This window comes from Equus caballus, chromosome 18 (assembly GCF_041296265.1).
Source record: "Equus caballus isolate H_3958 breed thoroughbred chromosome 18, TB-T2T, whole genome shotgun sequence".
In the NCBI taxonomy this organism is placed as follows: Eukaryota; Metazoa; Chordata; class Mammalia; order Perissodactyla; family Equidae; genus Equus; species Equus caballus.
The window spans coordinates 50,388,733-50,408,251 of NC_091701.1; the positions used below are offsets into that span (position 1 = coordinate 50,388,733).

Below are 19,519 nucleotides of genomic sequence, written 5' to 3' on the forward strand. Positions count from 1 at the left end.
GCCATTTCCAGCCAGCTGCTGTGGATGCATCCTGACAGCCTATTTTAGAAAGGGTCCCAGTTACAGTATAGTTGAATGAGGGTTCCCTATGACTGACGACATCATGGGTAGAGTGGAAAGAGGCTTCCCAAGCACTTTGCTCCGAAAAACAAAAAAATAATCCATTGTGATCACACCTGCTAGAACCGAGGAAAGTGTTGTTGCTTCTTTTTTCCTGCTCATAACTTTGGCTGTTCTTAAGCACATCTCCTTCAGTCCACTCTCTATGCAGCCACCAGAATAACATGTTAAAACGTAAGTCAGATCATGTCCCTCCTACTCAGATCCTGCCAACGGCTTTCTATCTCAGTCTAAGCAAAAGCCAGGTGCTTGTGTTACACAGCTGTTAAAGACCTATGTGATCTATCTCCCCCTCCCCTACTCCAGATCCCTCTGACCCCACCTCCTACTTCTCTCTCTTGCTTATTCTACTGCCACTGCATGGGCTTCTTGCTATTACCTGAATATGCCAGGCAAGCTCCTGCCTCAGGGCCTTTGCATTTCTTGTACCCTCTATCTGGAATGGTTTCCCCCCAGATTTTTACTCTCGTCTTTTTCCTGTGATTTTTCAACAGTATTCTGCTCAGTGAGCCTTCCCTGGTCATGTTCTTTAAATTGCAATCCTCCTGCTTACCCCTACCCTGACTTTTTATCCACCTTTCCTATATTATTTTTCTCATAGCTATTTATCACTACCTATCCTCTCTCTATATACATCTATATACTATCCTTACTGATTTTGTTGATTGTCTCTCTCCCCATGCTAGAATCTAAGCTCCACGAAGGCATGGTTTTGGTTTGTTTTGATCATTGCTGTAACCTCAGCACCTAGAACAATACCAGGAAGTAGATGCTCATTAAATTTTTGTTGAATCAAAGAGGCAAAGTGTGGTAAACAAAACGATTTAAATCCTGGCTCAGCCTAACTCAACCTCTCAGTGCATTAGTGTTCTTATCTGTGAAGTAGAAACAGTTGTGGTTACTGCCTCATAGAGGTGTGGCATCTGGGTAGTGTCCAGCATCCAGTATTTACTCAGTAAATGTTCCCTATGATAGATGAGGCTTTGTGGGTCACTAAAAGTGTATCTCGTGGTAATATTCCTTATTGTTTTAGCTAGTGGATTTTTCCAAGTTGTAATAATAAATAATGTGTTTTGTGCTTACTATTGGCTGGGACTACGACAGAACTCTAGGAGGGGAGTGCTTTCATTATTTCCATTTTTTGGATCAGGAAACAGAAGCACAGAAGGTTAAGCAATTCTCCCTTTGCTGATATAGCTAGTAAGCTTATAAGCTGGGATTTGAACCTGTCGCTAGAGACCCTGCCCTTCACCTTATTTTTCACTGCTTCTCAGTATGTGCCTGAGTGAAGCTGTTGGAAAAGAGAAGAAAAGGAGTGGCAGTCAATTGCTTTAGTTCCTCCATAGCAGCATGAGAGGTTGAAAGATAAATGGTGCTGGGTGTTCTTCTCACCTTCTTGGTACAAGTAATTCTTTTGCTCCAGGTGGATCTTGTCAGGGCTCATCAATTCCCTCTGCAGCTGCCCACAGCTCTCTCTACAATGCCTTCACTTAATCCTTCTCACCTGGAAGCAGTGCCCAGGGGGCGTTCTTTGGTTGTCACAATGGAAGAGGGGCTAGCGTGTAGTGAGCTGGGACATACAATCCTGAAATATGCGGGACAGCCCTTCACAGTGAAGGACTTTCTTGTTGAAAATGCTCAAAATGCCTCCATTATTTTTTTCTTTCTTGAATGTCTTTTCCATAATCCCTACCAATCCAAGGCATATTCTTTCTTCAAGGGTCATTTTAAGTCATTGCTTTGAGACTCCAAGATTCAGCCCTCCCTGTTTAACTACACTCAATCTCTTCTTTTGTTTCACAGATGTTTGTTGAATGACAACTGATGTAAGTGCAAAGGGGACTCATGAATTAGATAGTCACTGCCTTTAAGATGCTGCAGCTCTTGGGGTGTCTTCACAGAGTGACACTACAGGGCAGCTGATCATATATGACCCCTATAGAGTTTCAGAGGAGAAGGAGCTGCCTATCTGTGGAGGGATTAAGGAACATGAGCTGGCTCATGAAGTGCTGGTAGGATTCTTGATTAACGGATGTGGTGAAAGGAGCACTCCTGGTGATGGAAACCACATGGACAAAATTATAGAGGTGTGGACATCCAAGGATGATTCAGGAAACAGTGAGGGGTTTGATTGAAATTCATCATAAGCTTGATAGAGGGAAATCAAAGGAGTTTTAAGACAGGAATGGAAGATTGTGTTTAGGTTGCTGCAGTGTTAAATATCTGACTGAAGAATTTGGACTTTAACTAATTAAGCAATAGGGAGCTGTCACGGGTAATTTGTTTAAGGCAAGGATGTGATGTGAATGAATTGATGATTTTGGTGGTTGTATCTCGTTCTGAGGTCCATGAGGAGTTGTACTAAAGAGGACTGGAGAAAGAGAGACTAATTAGACAGGTTTTATAACCATCCCTTGTGAGATGCATAGAGGTGGTAACAGTGGGAATGGAAAGGGAGGGATAGAAATGAACAAAGAATGGACATGGCTTAGTGACTGACTAATGCAAGAGTGAGGCAGTGGGACAGGGTTTTGAGACTTGGGCTACCAGGAGAATGGTGGAGCCCCTGGGGAACACTGGGGAGTTGAGTAGTGGCTTTGAGGAACCAAAGGCAGTCAGTTTAGTTTTATACATGTTATGTCTGAAGATCAGGGGGCACATATCAGTGGAGCTATGTGGCAAACAGTCATAGTGGGCTGGGGCTTGGAACAGAAATAGGGCTGGAAAGACAATGCCATGGTTTTGCCAAGGCATGATGGTTAAAGCCTCAGGTGTAGGTGAGACATTTAGAAGACAAGTGGAGGACTGAAGGGAAGACTTTGGTTTGAATCTCCGTATTAATGGGAGAATGGAAGCTGGTCTAGGAGTGGAGAGGCAGAATAGGAACCAGGAAAGTAAGATGTAAAGGAAACAAAGGGAGGGAACTGTTTCAGAAAGATGAAGGTGATGAGCAATGGCTGATGCTGTAAAGGGTGAGGATGAGGAATGAGTAAGTGCCTTGAATTTCATGGCACTTTGAAATAGCAGTTCAGTAAGGAGATTGGGCTAGAAACCAGATCCTCTGCCTTGAGAAACAAATAAACAAATGTAGCTATACATCTTTATGTGTGTGTGTATTGAGTGTATGTGTGTATCTGCAGTGATATTTACCGTTAAGAGTGGTTATGTTTGGATGGTGGGATTTTATGAGTGTTGTAATAGTTTTCTTCTTTTCTTTTTCTTTTTTTTTTAGTGTTCTATGAAACTACAACTTTTTTTTTTAATTAAGAAAACCTCATTGGTTTTTTAAAGTTCTGATTTTTAATCCTGTGTTAAACAAACATTTATTGAGGACTTACTGTACAATGAGTATTTGCCTGTGAGGCAGAAGAAATTATTAAGGCATGGCCTCTGTTCTCTAGGAGCTCACTGCTGGAGAAGACCAACATGTGAACAGTAAATATCAGGTAATGTGATAACCACTGGAAAAGAGTCCATGATACAGTGAGATCATAGAGGAATGTCACCTCTAATGGGAAGATTAGGAAAGGCCTCCCAGAAGAGATGACATCTGAGCTGTACTTGAATGAGTTCTATCCAGCTGTGTGCAGATGGGTTCTGTTTGTGAAAAAGACAGTTCCTACAAATGGGCCTTGTCTCTTACCAGCCTTTCCCATTGTATTGTGCACTTGCTTATATGTTAGTTTGGAATTAGTCTCTAATTTGTTCATGCTTATATGGTATGTTTTTTCTTATTTTGTGGGTTTCTGGGTGTTTATTTAATATTCGTACCAATTTCCTCAACTTTCACTGTTCACCTTTCTGATTTCTTTTTAAAAACTATTCTCTATGTTTGAAAGCAGTCCTCTATGATTTGTGATTCATAGAGAACTTACTATAACATTTAGACAAAATGTCTGAATAGCATGCTCAGAAATGGAAATCTTCATCATGAATTTTCTCATAAGTATAAAATGTTGCTGGACAAGTTTCTATTTAAATCATACTTGTTGGGCTTGACTGACTGCAGGAGTTCACAGGGTACATGCTTCAGATTGCTTTGTTTTCAGCAAGGTAAGGCTGCACCTCCACTATGGAATAATGCAGGATATTTAAAAAGGATACAGGCCGGGTTACTTTGGGGTTGTTATGAACTAAAACCAGCCTGTGAGGGACTCAGATCAGCTCATGAGAAGGGGGTGCTTCTTAGAACAATGCAGTAGGAAATCTCCTGGATATCCAAGGACAGACAACAAAGCTTAGCAGGCTTCAGAGGGCCTGAATATAGAGTTTATGTTGAACCCACTTGCCATCCTCTCTCAGTCATGGTCCTTTTGGTTTCTTCCTTCTCTCCTTTCCTCTTCTCAAGATAGCCTTCTGCAGCTTCTCATGGTTCCCACTTTCCCATGGCTTAAACATCCATCGGGGCCAGAATAATCTCCTCTATAGAGATCTCTTATTTGTTAAAAAAATTTATGTTTTAAAATAAAATATATGCACCAGCAAAAAAAATAAATGACTGGTATAGAAAGGTATAAATTTTTAAAATATTATATTAATTTCTCCCTTTTCGAACCTCTTTGACTCTTGGTACCTCTTCCTAAAGTTTAAAAGTTTCTTTTGTAGCCTTCTGGAAAATGTCTATATAAAGATACACACCTATAGAGAGATACATGCACAAACATACACAAAAATGGCTATAAATGTCAGTATTCTTTTTATTTACACAAAAGTTATCTTTATACACTGTTCAGTACTTTTTAAAAACTGTTATTGTATGTGTTGGCATTTTTTCCATATTAGTGACATAAAACTTATCTCCTTTCTTTTAAGTGGTTACATATGGCTAGATGGTATTTCGTTTTATGTGATTATTATGATTTATTACATAATCTCTCCATATGATGGACCTTAAAGTTGTATCTGGTTTTCTATTAGAAACAGTGCTACAGTGAATATCCTTGTATGTATATCTACTAGAAGTCTAATAGAGTTTTAGCTCTTAGATTTGTTCTATGATGATTTCAAGTTAATTTCTGTATGTGGTATGAGGCAAGGATGGAGATTCCTTTTTTCTTTCTGTATATAGCTTTACAATTGTTGCATTGTTTGTTGAAAAATTTTCCTTTCTAGTAATATAGAAATATGGTTGATTTTAAAATATTGACCATGTATTCTGTAATTTTCATAAACTCACTAACTAGTTCTAGTTGCTTTTTTGTAAATTCCATCAGATTTTTTTATATAGACTATCATGTCAGCTGTAAATAAAGGCCATTTACTTCTCCCTCTCCAACTTCCAATCTGGGTGCTTTTAATTTCTTTTTCTTGCCTTATTGCAGTGACTCTACCACAAGGTTGAATAGAATTGGTGAGAGGAGACACCCTTGCTTTGTTGCTGATCTAAAGGTGAAGGCATTCAGTTTTTCGCTATTGAATGTGATGTTAATCCTAGGTTTTTCCAAGATACTTTTATCAAGTTGAAGAAGTACCCTTCTATTCCTAGTTTGCTCAGCATTTTTTTTTGTTTTGTTTTTAAATCCTGAATGGGTATTAAATTTTGTGAAATGCTTTTTTTTTTGCACCTATTGAGATGATCAAATGGTTTTTCTTTTTCAGTCTGTTAATGTGATGAATCTAAGTGTATTTTTTTGATTATACATGTAGGATAAATGCCTGCCAGTAGAATTTTGATATTTGAAATATTTTGACTATTATCCTCAAAAATATTGTGCCAATTTACACTCTTACTCGTATTGTCTCAATTGCTTATTTCTCCAGATCCTTCTCAACACTATCAAACTTAAAAGAAATCTTGTCAGTCTGATAGGAGATAAATGGCATCTGAGTATTTTGATTTATACTTTAAAGTTTATGAGTGAGATTTAGCATCTTTTCCATATCTATTACACATTTGAATTTATTTTCCCATTAGGTTGTTCCTTTTCTTTTCCTATTATATATATTCTTGATGAAAAAAAGAAAAAGAAAGGAAAATTAGCTCTTGATGCAGATACTTTTTACTAGTTTGTTTTTGGAAAAATGTTAATACTTAAAAATAATTTTGTCCATAGAGAAGTTTCAAACTTTTATGCAGTTACAATTATCAATTTTTTTCTTTATGGCTTTGGGGGTCTATATTCAGCTTGAAAGATCCCTTGCCTGTGCTGAGATTATAATACATTTTACCCATGTTTTGTTTTGTTTAAAATTTTTGATACATTGTAATCTATTTTGGTGAAAGGAGTGATGTGGGCATCTGGCTTAACTTTTTTCCTAAACAGTTAGCCAGCAAGTTAGGCCAAAACTATTTATTGAATAGTATTGTTTAGTCCATCTTTTCTCTTTTGGTTTGAAATGTGATCTTTATCATAAATCCTACTTTCTTATGTATTTCTTCTACCTTTGTGTTATACTCTGTTCTGTCTACCTGTCTGTTTATATCTAGTCCTATACCATAATGTTTTGATTACTCTAGCTGTATAATCTTAATATCTGTTCAGGTTATGTTCCCCGATTTTTCTTTTTCAGAATGTTCCTGTTTTTGCTTTTAATTTTCTAGGTGACCTTTAATGCCATTGCGTCGAATTCTTAAGCAAATAAAAATTTAAAACTTAGAGTATTTACTTTCAAGATAAACTTTAGGAAAAATCAACATCTTCACAGTAGTTTCCTATCCAAGAATAAGATATGTGTCTTTCCGTTTATTTAAGTCTCTTTTCATTCCCGTGATTTTAAGACTTTTACTTTGTATACTTTCTGTTGTACTCTTATTAGGTTTAACTTTGGGCATTTTACTTTTTCATTCCTGTTAAAATGGTATTTATTTTCTGGCTTCTTATATTTTAGAAAAACTTTTGATTTCTGTAGATAAATTTTATACTCAGCCACCTCACTGAATTGAATTAACTTAAACTTGGTTTAGTTCTTAAACTTTGATTTTCTAGAATTCAGTCATTCCAACTGCAGTTTTTTTTTGTGCCGTCTTCTCAGTGTTTTTCCCTATTCTTTTTATTGTCTAATTGCATTGGCTAATACTTCCAAAACAATGCAAAATGATACGGAAATTGTGAGAGATCCCTGTCTTTTTCCTGATTTGGCTGACAATGTCTGTTATTATTGTTTTGTTGCTTTCTTCTAGAGGTTTACATTTTTATGAATTTTGACACTTTGTTGCTGAAAGATTTATAATACTTATAAGCTCGTTAATGATTTAAACTTTGGTCGTTCCAACAGTGTGTAGAACAGTACCTGGTGCATAGTAATTGCTAAATTATTATTATTGAATGTACAAAATAGCTATGTTTTTTAATAGTTTGTGCCCTGAATTTACTCTTTTCTGATATTAATATTATGATTCTTTTTCTTTTTCTTACCATTCAACTGGCTTATCTTTGACCTTCTTTTTACTTTTAACCTTTCTGAATCATAAAGAGACTCTTGAGGAGTTTTTTTTTCCTTCCTTTTTTCCAGTACATAGTTGTGTATCCTAGTTGCAAGTCCTTCTACTTCTTCTGTGTAGGATACCACCACAGCATGGCTTGATGAGTGATGTGTAGACCTGCACCCAGGATCTGAACTGGTAAACCCCAGGCCTCTGAAATGGAGTGTGCAAACTTAACCACTACACCATGCTGTTGGCCCATGGTGTTTTTTTTTTTTTTGAGAGTTTATTTTAGATGTGGATCTCTACAGATATGGTTTGTTTTGTATTTTGGTCTCATTAAATAATCCTTTATTTATTGATGTAATAAATATTTTCAGTCTTAATGCTTCTTAATTTTCGTTATGTTTTCCATTTTTAATGCCCTCCCCACCCCCGCCCATCTCTTACCCCGTGGATCGTCTTTTCTTCGTATGGTGTATGTATGTGTCTATATGAGTAAGTGTACTTTTCTTATGGTGATGTCAAAGACTTATAGTCTATTTTTTCGTCTTTTAGATATTTCTTTTATAACTTTATATAGTGGTTTTAACCTCTATTGTCAGTTATCTATTGACTATTTACTGAGATGGGTGAGAAAATTAAAACATGTACTTTCTTCTTATTTTTGTTAATACTATCGTTTCACTTAGTTAACTTTATAACTTGAAATAGTATACTTAAATATCAGTTTTTTGATTTATCATCTTTATAAAGAAATATGAGGAAATTCGACCTTTATTTTCCCTTCTACCTCTCTCCAGACTGTTGAATTTGGTTTATTATTATTTATTATTAAAATGTGTATTTCCCTTCTGTGAATGTACTTCATACTCTTCTTTAGCCTTAATATAAATAGGTTCATTTCTCCCTATCAGACTTTTAACAGAGTTCCACATTTATTTCTTGGTTTGCTGGACTTTAGAGTGAAGTCATTTTTTTTCAGATAGGACTCATGAAGTCACTGAGCTCTTGCATGTCTGAAAATGTTTGTTGTTGTCTTTAAACTTGAACAACAATTTGGCTAAATGTAAAAATGTTTTTTCACATTTTTTTCTCCCTCAGGACCTTGTACACATGGATTACATATTTTCTTATATTGAGTTGAGTGTTGCTGTGGAAAGAAGTCTGAGCTTTTGTTCTGTTTGTTTGCTTTTTATTTTGTTTTGGGGTTCGTGTGTGTCCTACGTATCTGAAAAATTCTCTCTCTGCCTTGAGATTCAGTAACTTTACCAGGAAGTATCTGTCTGAGACCTGTTCATTTTGCCTTCTGGTGTATGGGTAGTGGGGATTAGGGGCAATCAGGGTTGATAGATATTGACTTTGTTCTTCTTTCTGAAATATTGTTTAAAACACTGTGCTAGGTTCATTCCATCTGGCAGGAGGCATCTTTTCCTGCATATCTTTGGAAATGTAACTTGTTTTAGAATAGAGCCTGATTATTTCTCCTACTTCCTTTTAATGATCTACAGAGCCTGGTGTTACATAATATATGCAAAAGATTCTTAATAAATTCTTATTGAATATATAAGTGAATCCACTTGGACTCATTTTTCTGCTGCGAATTCACCCTGTCTGTCTACTTCTCTCTAGATAGGGAGTGTTGCTGAAGTTTTTCAGAATTTTGTTCATTGACTGTCTCCCAAACCAACTACACTTCTGGAATAAGAGAGAGAGCTGAGTTGAGAACAGCAGTGATTCCTGGGATCTTCCATCTCTCACTTTCCCTGAATGCTGCTTTTCAAAGATTATGACATGAAATTGTGTCCCTTCTTTTGTTTGATTACTGCTAGTATATTTTTGTTTCATTTTATTTGCTGGATTTCAGTTTTTTGTTGTTAACATTGTTCATTCATTTGGTTTTAGGGAAAGTTGATACTTGACTTCACTCTTCCATCTTACCCCAGAAATCATAAAGTTTTTATAAACAATTTAGAACCTCAAAAGCAGAGCTGAGCTTCTTATTCTTCCATTTCTTGTAGAACCTAGTCTAGGGCTTACATAAAATTGGCATTTCATAGCTACTTACTGAATGCATAAATAATTAATTTTATGGTAATTTTGTCTAATCTATGACCTATTGTTGTTGAGAGAAAGGGAGGTGATATACAATCACCTTAGAATTACCAGGTCTAGTTTTTGATTAATCCTGACAGGTGATGGTCAGAGCACAAGGAAAGAGCAATAACATGGAAGAAACAGTTACTTTCTCTGAGGAATACATACTTCGGAATGAAGATGTGTAGTGCTCACTTCAACCCTGAAAGAATTGAGCTCATCTATTTGCTTTGGATCCCATGTGGGATATCAGCTCTCAGGGCCTCTGAAAAGACACAGTGAATGAGCAGGGAATTTATCAGGAGTGCCTTTCTCCTTTGGATTAGTTTGTTTCCCTTCTTCTTCACTAAACATATTGGTTTTAAGGGCACTGTGTGAAATTTGTTCCATGGATTCCTTTTATTGCTAAAGTCAAGGCTCGCCTCAGACTATTCTTCATTTTCCTTCTAGGCCTTTCACCAGCCACTTAGGGACCGCCCACCCAACCAGTTAGTGTGTATTTCTCTCTTTTTTTATGTGACTCTGCATTTAGCCTTGGGCAGATTCACTGTCATGCTGTTGGGCACTTTCTTTTTCAGGGACAAGATGAAAAAGATTACCGATCTTTGTAGTGAGGAGTCTTTCTGTTCATTTTGGTATCTATGTATTGATGTTCTTTCTCTTTTCCTCTGTCAGGAAGAAAGAACATGAGTTGGACGGGCAGAAGAAGGTCACTTGCCTTCTTCTGCCTATTGATTTTCCTGTGCTATTCAGCGGTTCATTAGTTTCTCCTAACTACAGTTCTGCATTTAGCACCAGTTTGGGCTGGGACTTCAGCCACAGAGGGGGACTGACTGTGCCTCAGTCAGCTAGAGGTGGATTGGGAAGGTGACTTTCTGACAGTATGAGTGTGGGTGCTTTAGAATCAAATGCTGGTGTGGTTTTTGCTGGTCTTATGTTAGTGGTTTACTGTTTCTTACATGGGTAAGGGGCTAGACCACGTGAGACTTTGAGACTTTTTAAAGAATATTATCCAGGATGATGGTGTGGAAACGCTTCAAGGGGGTGGGATTGAGCAGATGTCTGAATACCAGGATGTACACTGACACATAGTAATTACACAGAATTTTAAAAACTTTTTATTACAGAAATTGAGAAACATACAAAAGTAAACATAGTATAATTATGAACCCCCATGTACTCAGCTTCAGTAATTATCCCTCATGGCCAATCTTGTGTCATGTATGCCCCTTCTTATTTTTTCTCTCATATTTTTCCAGACATCATATTACTGCACCTGTAAGTATTTCAGGGTATATGGCTAAAAGATAAGGACCCTTTTTAAAAACATAATCATAGATACAATTGTCACAAATAAAACATAATTAACAATGCTTTCTTCATATCATCAAATAACTACTCAGTATTCTAATTACCTCATAAATTTTATAATTTTTAGGTGGTTTTTGTGAATACATACTTTATTTCATATTTGCTATGTATTTTAAGCCTCTTTTGATCCTGAGGTTACCCCTTTCAATTTGTTTATTTTTATTTGCAATTTTTTTTTGAAGAAATTTGGTCATTTTTCTTGAAAATTTTCTTAGAGTCTGTATTTTGCTTATTGTACATCCATGGTGTTGTCTAACATGTTGGCATGTCCTTTGTTATTCTTGTAAATTGGTAATCTAGAAGCTTGATCAGATTCAGGTTTAATTTTTTTGGCAACATCATTTCTTAGGTAGTGGGGCGTTTTTACATCTGAGTGTGTAATGCCTGACTTTGTTTTTGCAGTGCCAGAAATCTATGGAATTGAAATCTCTATGGTGTAATGTTTGACAAAACCTAACTGTGGAATATTTTGTGGCTTAGCTTTTAAAAGTATGTCCTCCGCTGATAATTGAAACCCAAACTCCTAAGAAAGTCTTTAGACATTCAATCCTGTAAGATAAAGCAGCAGGTGAGCTATTAGTTTACCACCCTATGTGAAACTGCTCACCACAGTGTGATGTGTAACCTGGGCAAGTTGCCCCTCTCTTGTGTTAAGGGGTCTGGAGCTGAGATCCAGATCCCTGTTTTCAGGTGGTGCTAGACGTGCCCCTGCTATTAGTCGCAAACACAGGTCATGTTCAGTCCATTTGTACTTCTCAACAGAGAAAATATTATTGACAGCCTGCTTTCTCAACCACCATAAAGAGATATGGCCTCTGCTCTCTAGGTCTTCTAAAAACAAAACAAAACAAAACAACATAAGAAAAAGACAATTGTTCTTAAGTTCCAAGGGACTGTGTTATCACAAGATAAAGTCTCTTACTAAAAATCTATTTGCTTATCTGTCTATCTATCTATCTATCTATCATCTATGTATCTATGTATCTATGTATCTATGTATCTATCTATCTACCAACCAACCATCTAGTGGCTTAAGTAATGAGAAGTTTGGGTATTTCCTAATTATTTGGCTAATAATGATGTTGGGGCAAAGATAGGAAATTATTCCTTTAATACCTATGTTATGCTTATTTACTGAATGGGGATATCTTCCCTAGGTGATGTCCTCTTTGCCTTGCTAATAACTTGGCTGTTCTTAGTAGAGGAAGGGTTTAGATGTGGCAGGAAGATGAGGGACAGCAGGATCTTGCTCTGAGAGAGTAGTGATTTTGATGAGAAATCTGTGGCATCGACTTGCATAATACTAGTGCATGCAAAAACAGAGTGTTCATCAAATCCTCACTTTAGAGCAGCTGCACACACAGGCACAGCCAGGCCAATAGGACTTCTAAATTGGTTTGTAAACTGTGTGAGCCTCCCCTGTGCTGACAAATGCCATCACTCACCTCTGCCGAGAGAGACTAGTCCTTCTATTTGTCCTTCAAAGAGAGTAGCTTGTGTAGCCTGAGATTTCTAGCCTCCTGAGGTCACCCTTTCATTTTATGTGCAAATAAATGATGGAGGCCCCATTCCCTGGGCACTTCTGAGGGTTCTGCAGAGTCCTGAGATTCCAGGTTCATCCCTCTCACTCCAAACTGCTCCTGGCTCTTTGGTCAACATTGGCTATTTCCATCAGGCCCCAGCTCTGTCATGCCCCACAGACAAACATAGGCAGAAATTCAGTCTATCATTAAAATTAATATTCTGGCCAGGAGTGGCTTTTCAGCTGTCAGAAGGACTGCTCTAGCTGCCTCCCCAGAGCAGATTATCACCACCTTTATAGGGCTGTATAAGCAGCTAGTGTTTGGGCTGACTGTTTAATCAGTTGTCAGAGAGTTTATAGAGTCAGATATTGATTTTAAAGAGAGAAGACTGGCAATCCTATTAATATGCACATGTTCTGTTGCACCTTTATTTGACCTTGTCTGTGAATGCCCAGATCAGCATGATGGGCATGGCAGTGGAACCTGATTGGTCTGTCTTCTGCCCACCCATCATTGGTGCTGACTGTAGATGACTCCCTCTGGGTGAGTTGTTCTTGTTTTGTGGGGAGCAGAGATTGCTGTCCAGTAGGTTCATGGGGCATTTAGCCTTCATTTGATTGGGGTTATTTTCCCCACAGAACTTTTCAATATTTAGTGTGTTTGGTCAAAGAGAACTACCTGACTCCATTCTATTCTAGGTCATGGAATTGGGCCTGGGGAGGCCTGGATTCCTGTTCCTGCACTGCCCCTAAGCAGTTGTGTCACCAGTCTGGGTTTTGGTTTCTTCGTCTGTAAATTGGGACTCTATTAGTTTACTAGGGCTGCCATAACAAAGTACCATAGATTGGGTAGCTTAAGCAACAGAAATTTACTTCCTCACAGTTCTGGAAGCTGGAAGTCCAAGATCAAGGTGTCAGCATGGTTGATTCCTTCTGAGGTCTCTGTCCTTGGCTTGTAGATGACCATCTTCCCTCTCTACATTTCTGTTCCCTAATCTCTTCTTATAAAGACACCAGTAATAGGGATTAGGGTCCCCCCATATGACCTCATTTTACCTCAATTACCTTTTTAAAGGCCCTATCTCCAAATATAGTTACATTCTGAGGTACTGGAGGTTAGGACTTCAACATATGAATTTGGGAGGGGTACAGTTTATCCCATAACAGGTCGTGAGATGGTGGTGGTGGGGTGCTTAATCAATGATTTTCTAATAGTGTTCTGAGGAGGCCCCAGAGACTAGGGTGACAAACTGTCCCAGTTTGCTCAGTTCTAAGAGGTTTCCCAGGATATGGGACTTTCAGTGCTAAACTGAGGCAGTCCCAGGCAAACCAGGATGGCTGGTCACCCTATCAGTCTCCCACAAGGGGCACGAGGCAGGCACTTGCTTCCTCAACCTGCCTCAGCTAGGGCTGTGCTGCTTCTCTCAGCTTATACATCAGCATTCTAAGTGATATTTAATTTAACAAAAGGGTTTTGTGGCCAAAAATCATTAGAAAACCACTTGATTTGATGGCCTCCAGGGTCCTCTTCTGCTGCCACATTCTATGATTTAATTTCATTTGTACACATCAAATTCTAGCCATTTGTCTGAAACAAATAACTGGAGCAAAACTAATTTGTTTCTCATTTATTTAGTGACTAAAAGTGAAATAAAACAGAACAGGAAACTTTGTTAAGCTTGCCTATTCTGAAGCAGAACTTGGTGCTGTGCCTTCACGATGGCAGATGACACTTGCTCTGCTCACTTTGATCTGTCATCATCCCATAATCCTGACAGAAACTCTGTGAAGTGGGTAGCAGCAGCAGCAGCAGCCGCCCCATGATGCCAATGAGGAAACTGAGGCACAGAGAGATGAGTAACTAGCCCAAGTCTCAGGGCTGGTCACGCAGGGCCAGGATCACACAGTTTGACTTGAGTGCTACTGTATCACAGCACTGAGCCTAGATGCAGGTGTCCCTGCTGGTGGGCAACAGGAACTGCACTAGTAAGTGTAAAGAAATTCCATTTAGGCTGATGGGCCAAATTCTTCTCTCCAAGAAGGGCACCTCCCTGGAGTACCCTCCACACCCCTGCCTGTCTGGCGTTGACCAGCACCTACAACTGGTCCTGCTTTTTGCTCTTGTAGAAGGTGAGCCTAGAACAGTTCTCAAGGTATTGAGAGGTTTTGGTGATCTTGCAATAAAGAACACTGAATCGCATAGTGACAAAGTTATTCCCTTGCTTATTCTTTTTCAGGTCTTTTGACGATGTTAAGGGAAAAGTTTGTACTAGTCTTTTTTTTTTCTTGAGGAAGATTAGCCCTGAGCTAACTACTGCCAATCATCGTCTTTTCGCTGAGGAAGACTGGCCCTGAGCTAACATCCATGCCCATCTTCCTCTACTTTTTATATGTGGGATGCCTACCACAGCATGGTGTGCCAAGTGGTGCCATGTCCGCACCTGGGATCTGAACTGGTGACCCCCAGGCCGCCGAAGCAGAGCTTGCAAACTTAACTGCTGTGCCACTGGGCCAGCCCTGTCCTAGTCTTTAATTCCTCCCCATCACTCAGTGGTCTCCCTTTTTTGGAAAGAGCAGAGGCAGCAGTATCTGGCTGGACTTGGATAACTATTGTTTTTAGCATAAGCATCCTTTTGTAGTTAATTTTGATATTTGGCAAGTGATTTAGGGTGGTGACATAAAGTGCCTTTAAAAGGCATTCATTTAGGGGCTGGCCCCGTGGCTGAGTGGTTAAGTTCGCGCGCTCCGCTGCAGGCGGCCCAGTGTTTCGTTGGTTCGAATCCTGGGCGCGGACATGGCACTGCTCATCAAGCCACGCTGAGGCAGCGTCCCACATGCCACAACTAGAAGGACCCGCAATGAAGAATATACAACTATGTACCAGGGGGCTTTGGGGAGAAAAAGGAAAAAATAAAATCTTTAAAAAAAAAAAAAAAGACATTCATTTAAATGAAAAATCAACTGATTTAAAGTATTTAGTAACACAGCACAGGTGATGTAGGTGATGTACAGATACGGCAAAAATTGTGAAGCATGTGGTGAGAAAGATGATTTTGTGAAACACTGGCTAGGAGGAAAGGTTGGATTTCGTTTCTAATCTTGAAACCAGCAGATGAGAGGCAGGAGTTGTTTGACCAGCTGACCTTTCAGGGTCAGTGCCTCAGCATAGAGTGAGCCTTCCCTGGGCTCTCAAGGTCCTGGTTACAGGCCTCTTTGGAGCGTGGTGTGCCTGCCAGGTGAACTCTAGAAAGACAGGTTCCCTTCCAGTGTCAACCCCACAGCCTCTGGGATTTTATTTTGTTTTGTTTTGGTAATGGTTTTCAATATCTTTGAAATGCCTCCCTCAGAAAGGGTAAGGATAAAAAGTGGATTCTTGTGCCAGGTCAAAAGGCTATGTCTTGGGAGAATGCAGTCTAGAAAACAGTTAGAATTAAAAGTGCAAATTGCAGTGCCCAGCATAAGGCAGAAGTGCTCATCCTGGCAGGACACCAAGCCATGGTGTGGAGATTGGATGCCATGGCTTTTGCTGTTGGAGCCTGACAGCCCCTCCCCTGGAGTTGCAAGCAGCCTGGGAGCAAACGAAGCTGAAGGGGCTTTTTCGTAGGATCAGTCTGAGGTGACTTTGCCTGCCAAGCTTGCTGCTGGTACTTAAAGTACTTAAACTCCACAGGGCTGTGTCCTTATTTAATAGAGTACTGCTAAGGCAAAGTGGGTTTGCAGCTCCTGGTTACCCACTCAGTGTGATTCCCACACTAGGCTCTTGCTGTGTAGATGGGGTCTGGGCTGGGAAATCCTTGCAGGACCCAAGACCTGGTCGACAGTGGGTACTGTGCATTGACTGATGCCTGCCGCAGGCACCAAATCCTCCTTCCTAACAGCCCACGCTTTGTACATAGAGGTTGGATACCGGTTTCCAGTGACCATCAGGGAGGTCAAGGTTACCATAACCTGGGCACAAAGAACTTAGACCTATGGCTTTCAGCCATTTTCCCTGGCAGCAGCAGCAGCAGCAGCTCCCACTCAGCAACCTGGAATGCTAACTATCTAGTCACGACCGGACATCTTCTTTGGCCCTTTTGTTCCCTCCTGTAGTATGGATCTAATATCCCCTTTTAGAATTGTGTTTTTAAAGATGCTTCAGAGTCATGTTGCCCACCCCTCTATCTTCTATCCCTATTTCTTAAGGAGGCTTCAAATCCTTTTTTTAAAAAAATCTGCTTAAAACAGAAGGGGAAAAAAAAGAGAAAAAGTACCACAAGGTTGCTGGCTAAGAAATAAAAATATTCTTGTTTCACAGGCCCCCTGCCCCTAATCCTTTGATCTGTTGCACATAAAAAACTTTTCTCCCCACCAGGAAAACTCTGTATGGATTGTTTCATTACAGTCCCACGATGCTTGGACTTGAATCGCTTCCAGATCCCACCGATACCTGGGAAATTATAGAGACCATAGGTAAAGGCACCTATGGCAAGGTCTACAAGGTAGCTAACAAGAGAGATGGGAGCCTGGCTGCGGTAAAAATTCTGGATCCAATCAGTGTAAGTAACAGTGGTAAACTGTACACAATATAGTATTTCATGCACATTTTGCTTTCAACTTTTTTCTTGGTTCTAAGGATAATTTTCATGAAACTTGGCATGAAATCTCAAAATGAGTTATGATTTGTCAGGTCATCTGAATGAAGGGACTCCACTTGGAGTTAAAAACTCTCCTTGATTTTCTCTTTCTTGCCCTTTTTACTGTTGTTTTAGTTTTGGACCTCTGAGCTCTTCAAAAGTTATTCTTTTGGAAAAAACGATGCATTGGCCTTATACAGAGGCTGGTCTCTCTGTGATTTACAAAGTGACTCAGACTTGTGGTATTTGATCATCTTAGCATGGCATTTTATTTCAGAGCACTGAACACTGAGGTTATAATGCTGTACACTCTTTTGCACAGTCAGGTTATAAGAGTCCTATCCTGGTTGGGTCCCTTCGAGCTACTTCTCCTTAAGTGCTTTGAAAATTCAAATATTTTAAATAAAAAAAAAGATATTTATAATAGTATTGCTGAAGATAAAAGAATATAATGAAGACCTTTTATTCATGTAATAGTAATTAGAAGGTTTTAGTTGGGATCTGACTATCCATTGTTAGGTTGTTTTAGGATATGGTAATGATGACATTAAAAATATAGAATAAATGTGCTTTATTAAGTGACTACTTGATCATGATGTCATACCTGTACCCTTCCTCACACATTAGACTTAATCCAGCATGCATTTTTCACCCTGTGTAGGATATGGATGAAGAGATTGAGGCAGAATACAACATTTTGCAGTTTCTTCCTAATCATCCCAATGTTGTAAAGTTTTATGGGATGTTTTACAAAGCGGATCACTGTGTGGGAGGACAGCTGTGGCTGGTTCTGGAGGTAAGAGGCTCCCATTGGGTAACCATCAATTCAAAAAGAGCACCAGGGGCAAGCAGATGCATTGTTGCTTAAGCACTATAAGATACACATTTGAGGAGTCAGTCCCTCCTGCATGTCACAGGTACCTTACCAAATGTGGTGTTCTCCTGCACAGTTCTTACTCATAGGCTGTGTGCTGAAAATGTTCTTGTTTCTCCGCTTCACAAGTTTAATAATCTTTTCGTATAATACAGTGAATATAGGAATACAGTTGGAAAAGGTTATTTTCTTCCCTAAACTGGGAATATTTTATAGAAAACATGTTCTAATTGATTTCAAATCATTTTCAAGAATTGTTAACCCAAGATTTACTTGGTTGCCAAATTTGAATTAGCCTATTCATGTTCATTAATCCTCATTTTAGATTGGGTTCCCTGAAAACAGTTTCTGAGAGTTGTGTATGGCAGCTTTATTGGAGAGTTCTTGTAGGAGATAGACCTGGAAGGAAGTGAGGAAGGCAGGATTGGGCAAGGGAGACATTGAACAGCAATGTGTTTATGACAGAGGCCTCAGCCCATCCTTGGGGAGATGAAGAAGGGATGCTCTTGAAGTGTCCTGCAGTATGTCTCCGCATCAGCCAATCATTGGCTGTGTGCAATCCTGGGAGGGGATGTGTCCTTGGAGGAGGCAGTTCCCTGTAGCTGGGTGCAATTCCTGTTGAGAAATGAGGCTGGGAGCTGGACCAGGGAGCAGCTGATGTTCCTGGCAGCATCTGCTCCTAAAGAGGGAATCTGAAGGGAACACCACCTGTATTCATTGTAGTCCTGCGTTTTTCCTCCCTTATTAATGGGAATGAATGTGTGTAACGAGGTGGGAAAGAATCAATTCCCTGTAAATAGGGAATTCCCCCATGGGATTAAATGACAAAGACACAGTAATGACAATATATGAAATTAGCATATTAGGACAGGTCTATTGCCTCATGCTCACCAGGCCTACCCTGATTGTTCTGAACTCCATCCCTCTGAAGAAGCACATGCCTCCGTTCCTGAGGTCACATATGTGATCCAAGACCATGTGGATACATGTGAAAGCTTTAAGAGAGAAGCACCAAAGGAGAGACCAGCCCTTAATTCACCATCTGGCATCTCTTGTCTGAATCTTCCATTTGGCTCTGGGAGGGCCTGGACATGGAACAGTATATCCTTGCTGCCATGGCAACCATGTATGGGGAATTCATTTGTTATATTCAAATGGGATAATCTTCAGGGAAACTAGTTTGAACACTTTTGTCACATCATTTGCCTTCCTCAGAATATAAAGATATAAGGGGTTTTGGTTTCCAGAAATCATCTTTGTCTGTTTACTTGGGTATTTAAGTCATATAACGTTCTCATAGTATCATCTTTTGGATTTTATTATTCCCCACCCCCTCCCTGAGAATATTATGAATTTTATCCTGCCAATGAAGCTCTAGAATAACATTACTTTTTTAAATGCTGCTTTTCTTGGGACATGAAAAGTATTGTTCCTAGGGTCTCTGATTATATTCTTCTTCTTCTTCATATATCTTCAGCCAGAAAGGGCTGTGTATGGCCTTGAAAGATGAGAAGGAGCCCAGAATTATGAACTGAGTCTTTTGCAAATACTCCCCT

The 19,519-nt window shown here is 39.3% G+C and overlaps 1 protein-coding gene across 17 annotated transcripts in view; it reads left to right on the forward strand.

Moving 5' to 3' along the window:
* The first annotated feature begins 3,321 nt into the window (after nucleotides 1-3,321).
* The window catches only part of MYO3B (myosin IIIB), a 409,714-nt gene continuing 393,516 nt past the window's right edge, over nucleotides 3,322-19,519 (forward strand). For 13 of the 17 annotated variants that reach the window (XR_011428261.1, XR_011428259.1, XR_011428260.1 and 10 more), the window contains exons 1-3: nucleotides 4,067-4,173; nucleotides 16,828-17,011; nucleotides 17,751-17,885. Coding sequence is in view for 12 of the 17 variants with exons in the window: in XM_070241192.1 (XP_070097293.1) it covers nucleotides 4,145-4,173; nucleotides 16,828-17,011; nucleotides 17,751-17,885 (348 nt within the window). In the remaining 5 variants the exon portion in view is untranslated. Of the gene's footprint in view, nucleotides 3,567-4,066; nucleotides 4,174-5,420; nucleotides 5,509-16,827; nucleotides 17,012-17,750; nucleotides 17,886-19,519 lie in introns of those variants that run through there. The other 4 variants (XR_011428262.1, XM_070241194.1, XM_070241206.1 and 1 more) reach the window with 3 other exon arrangements.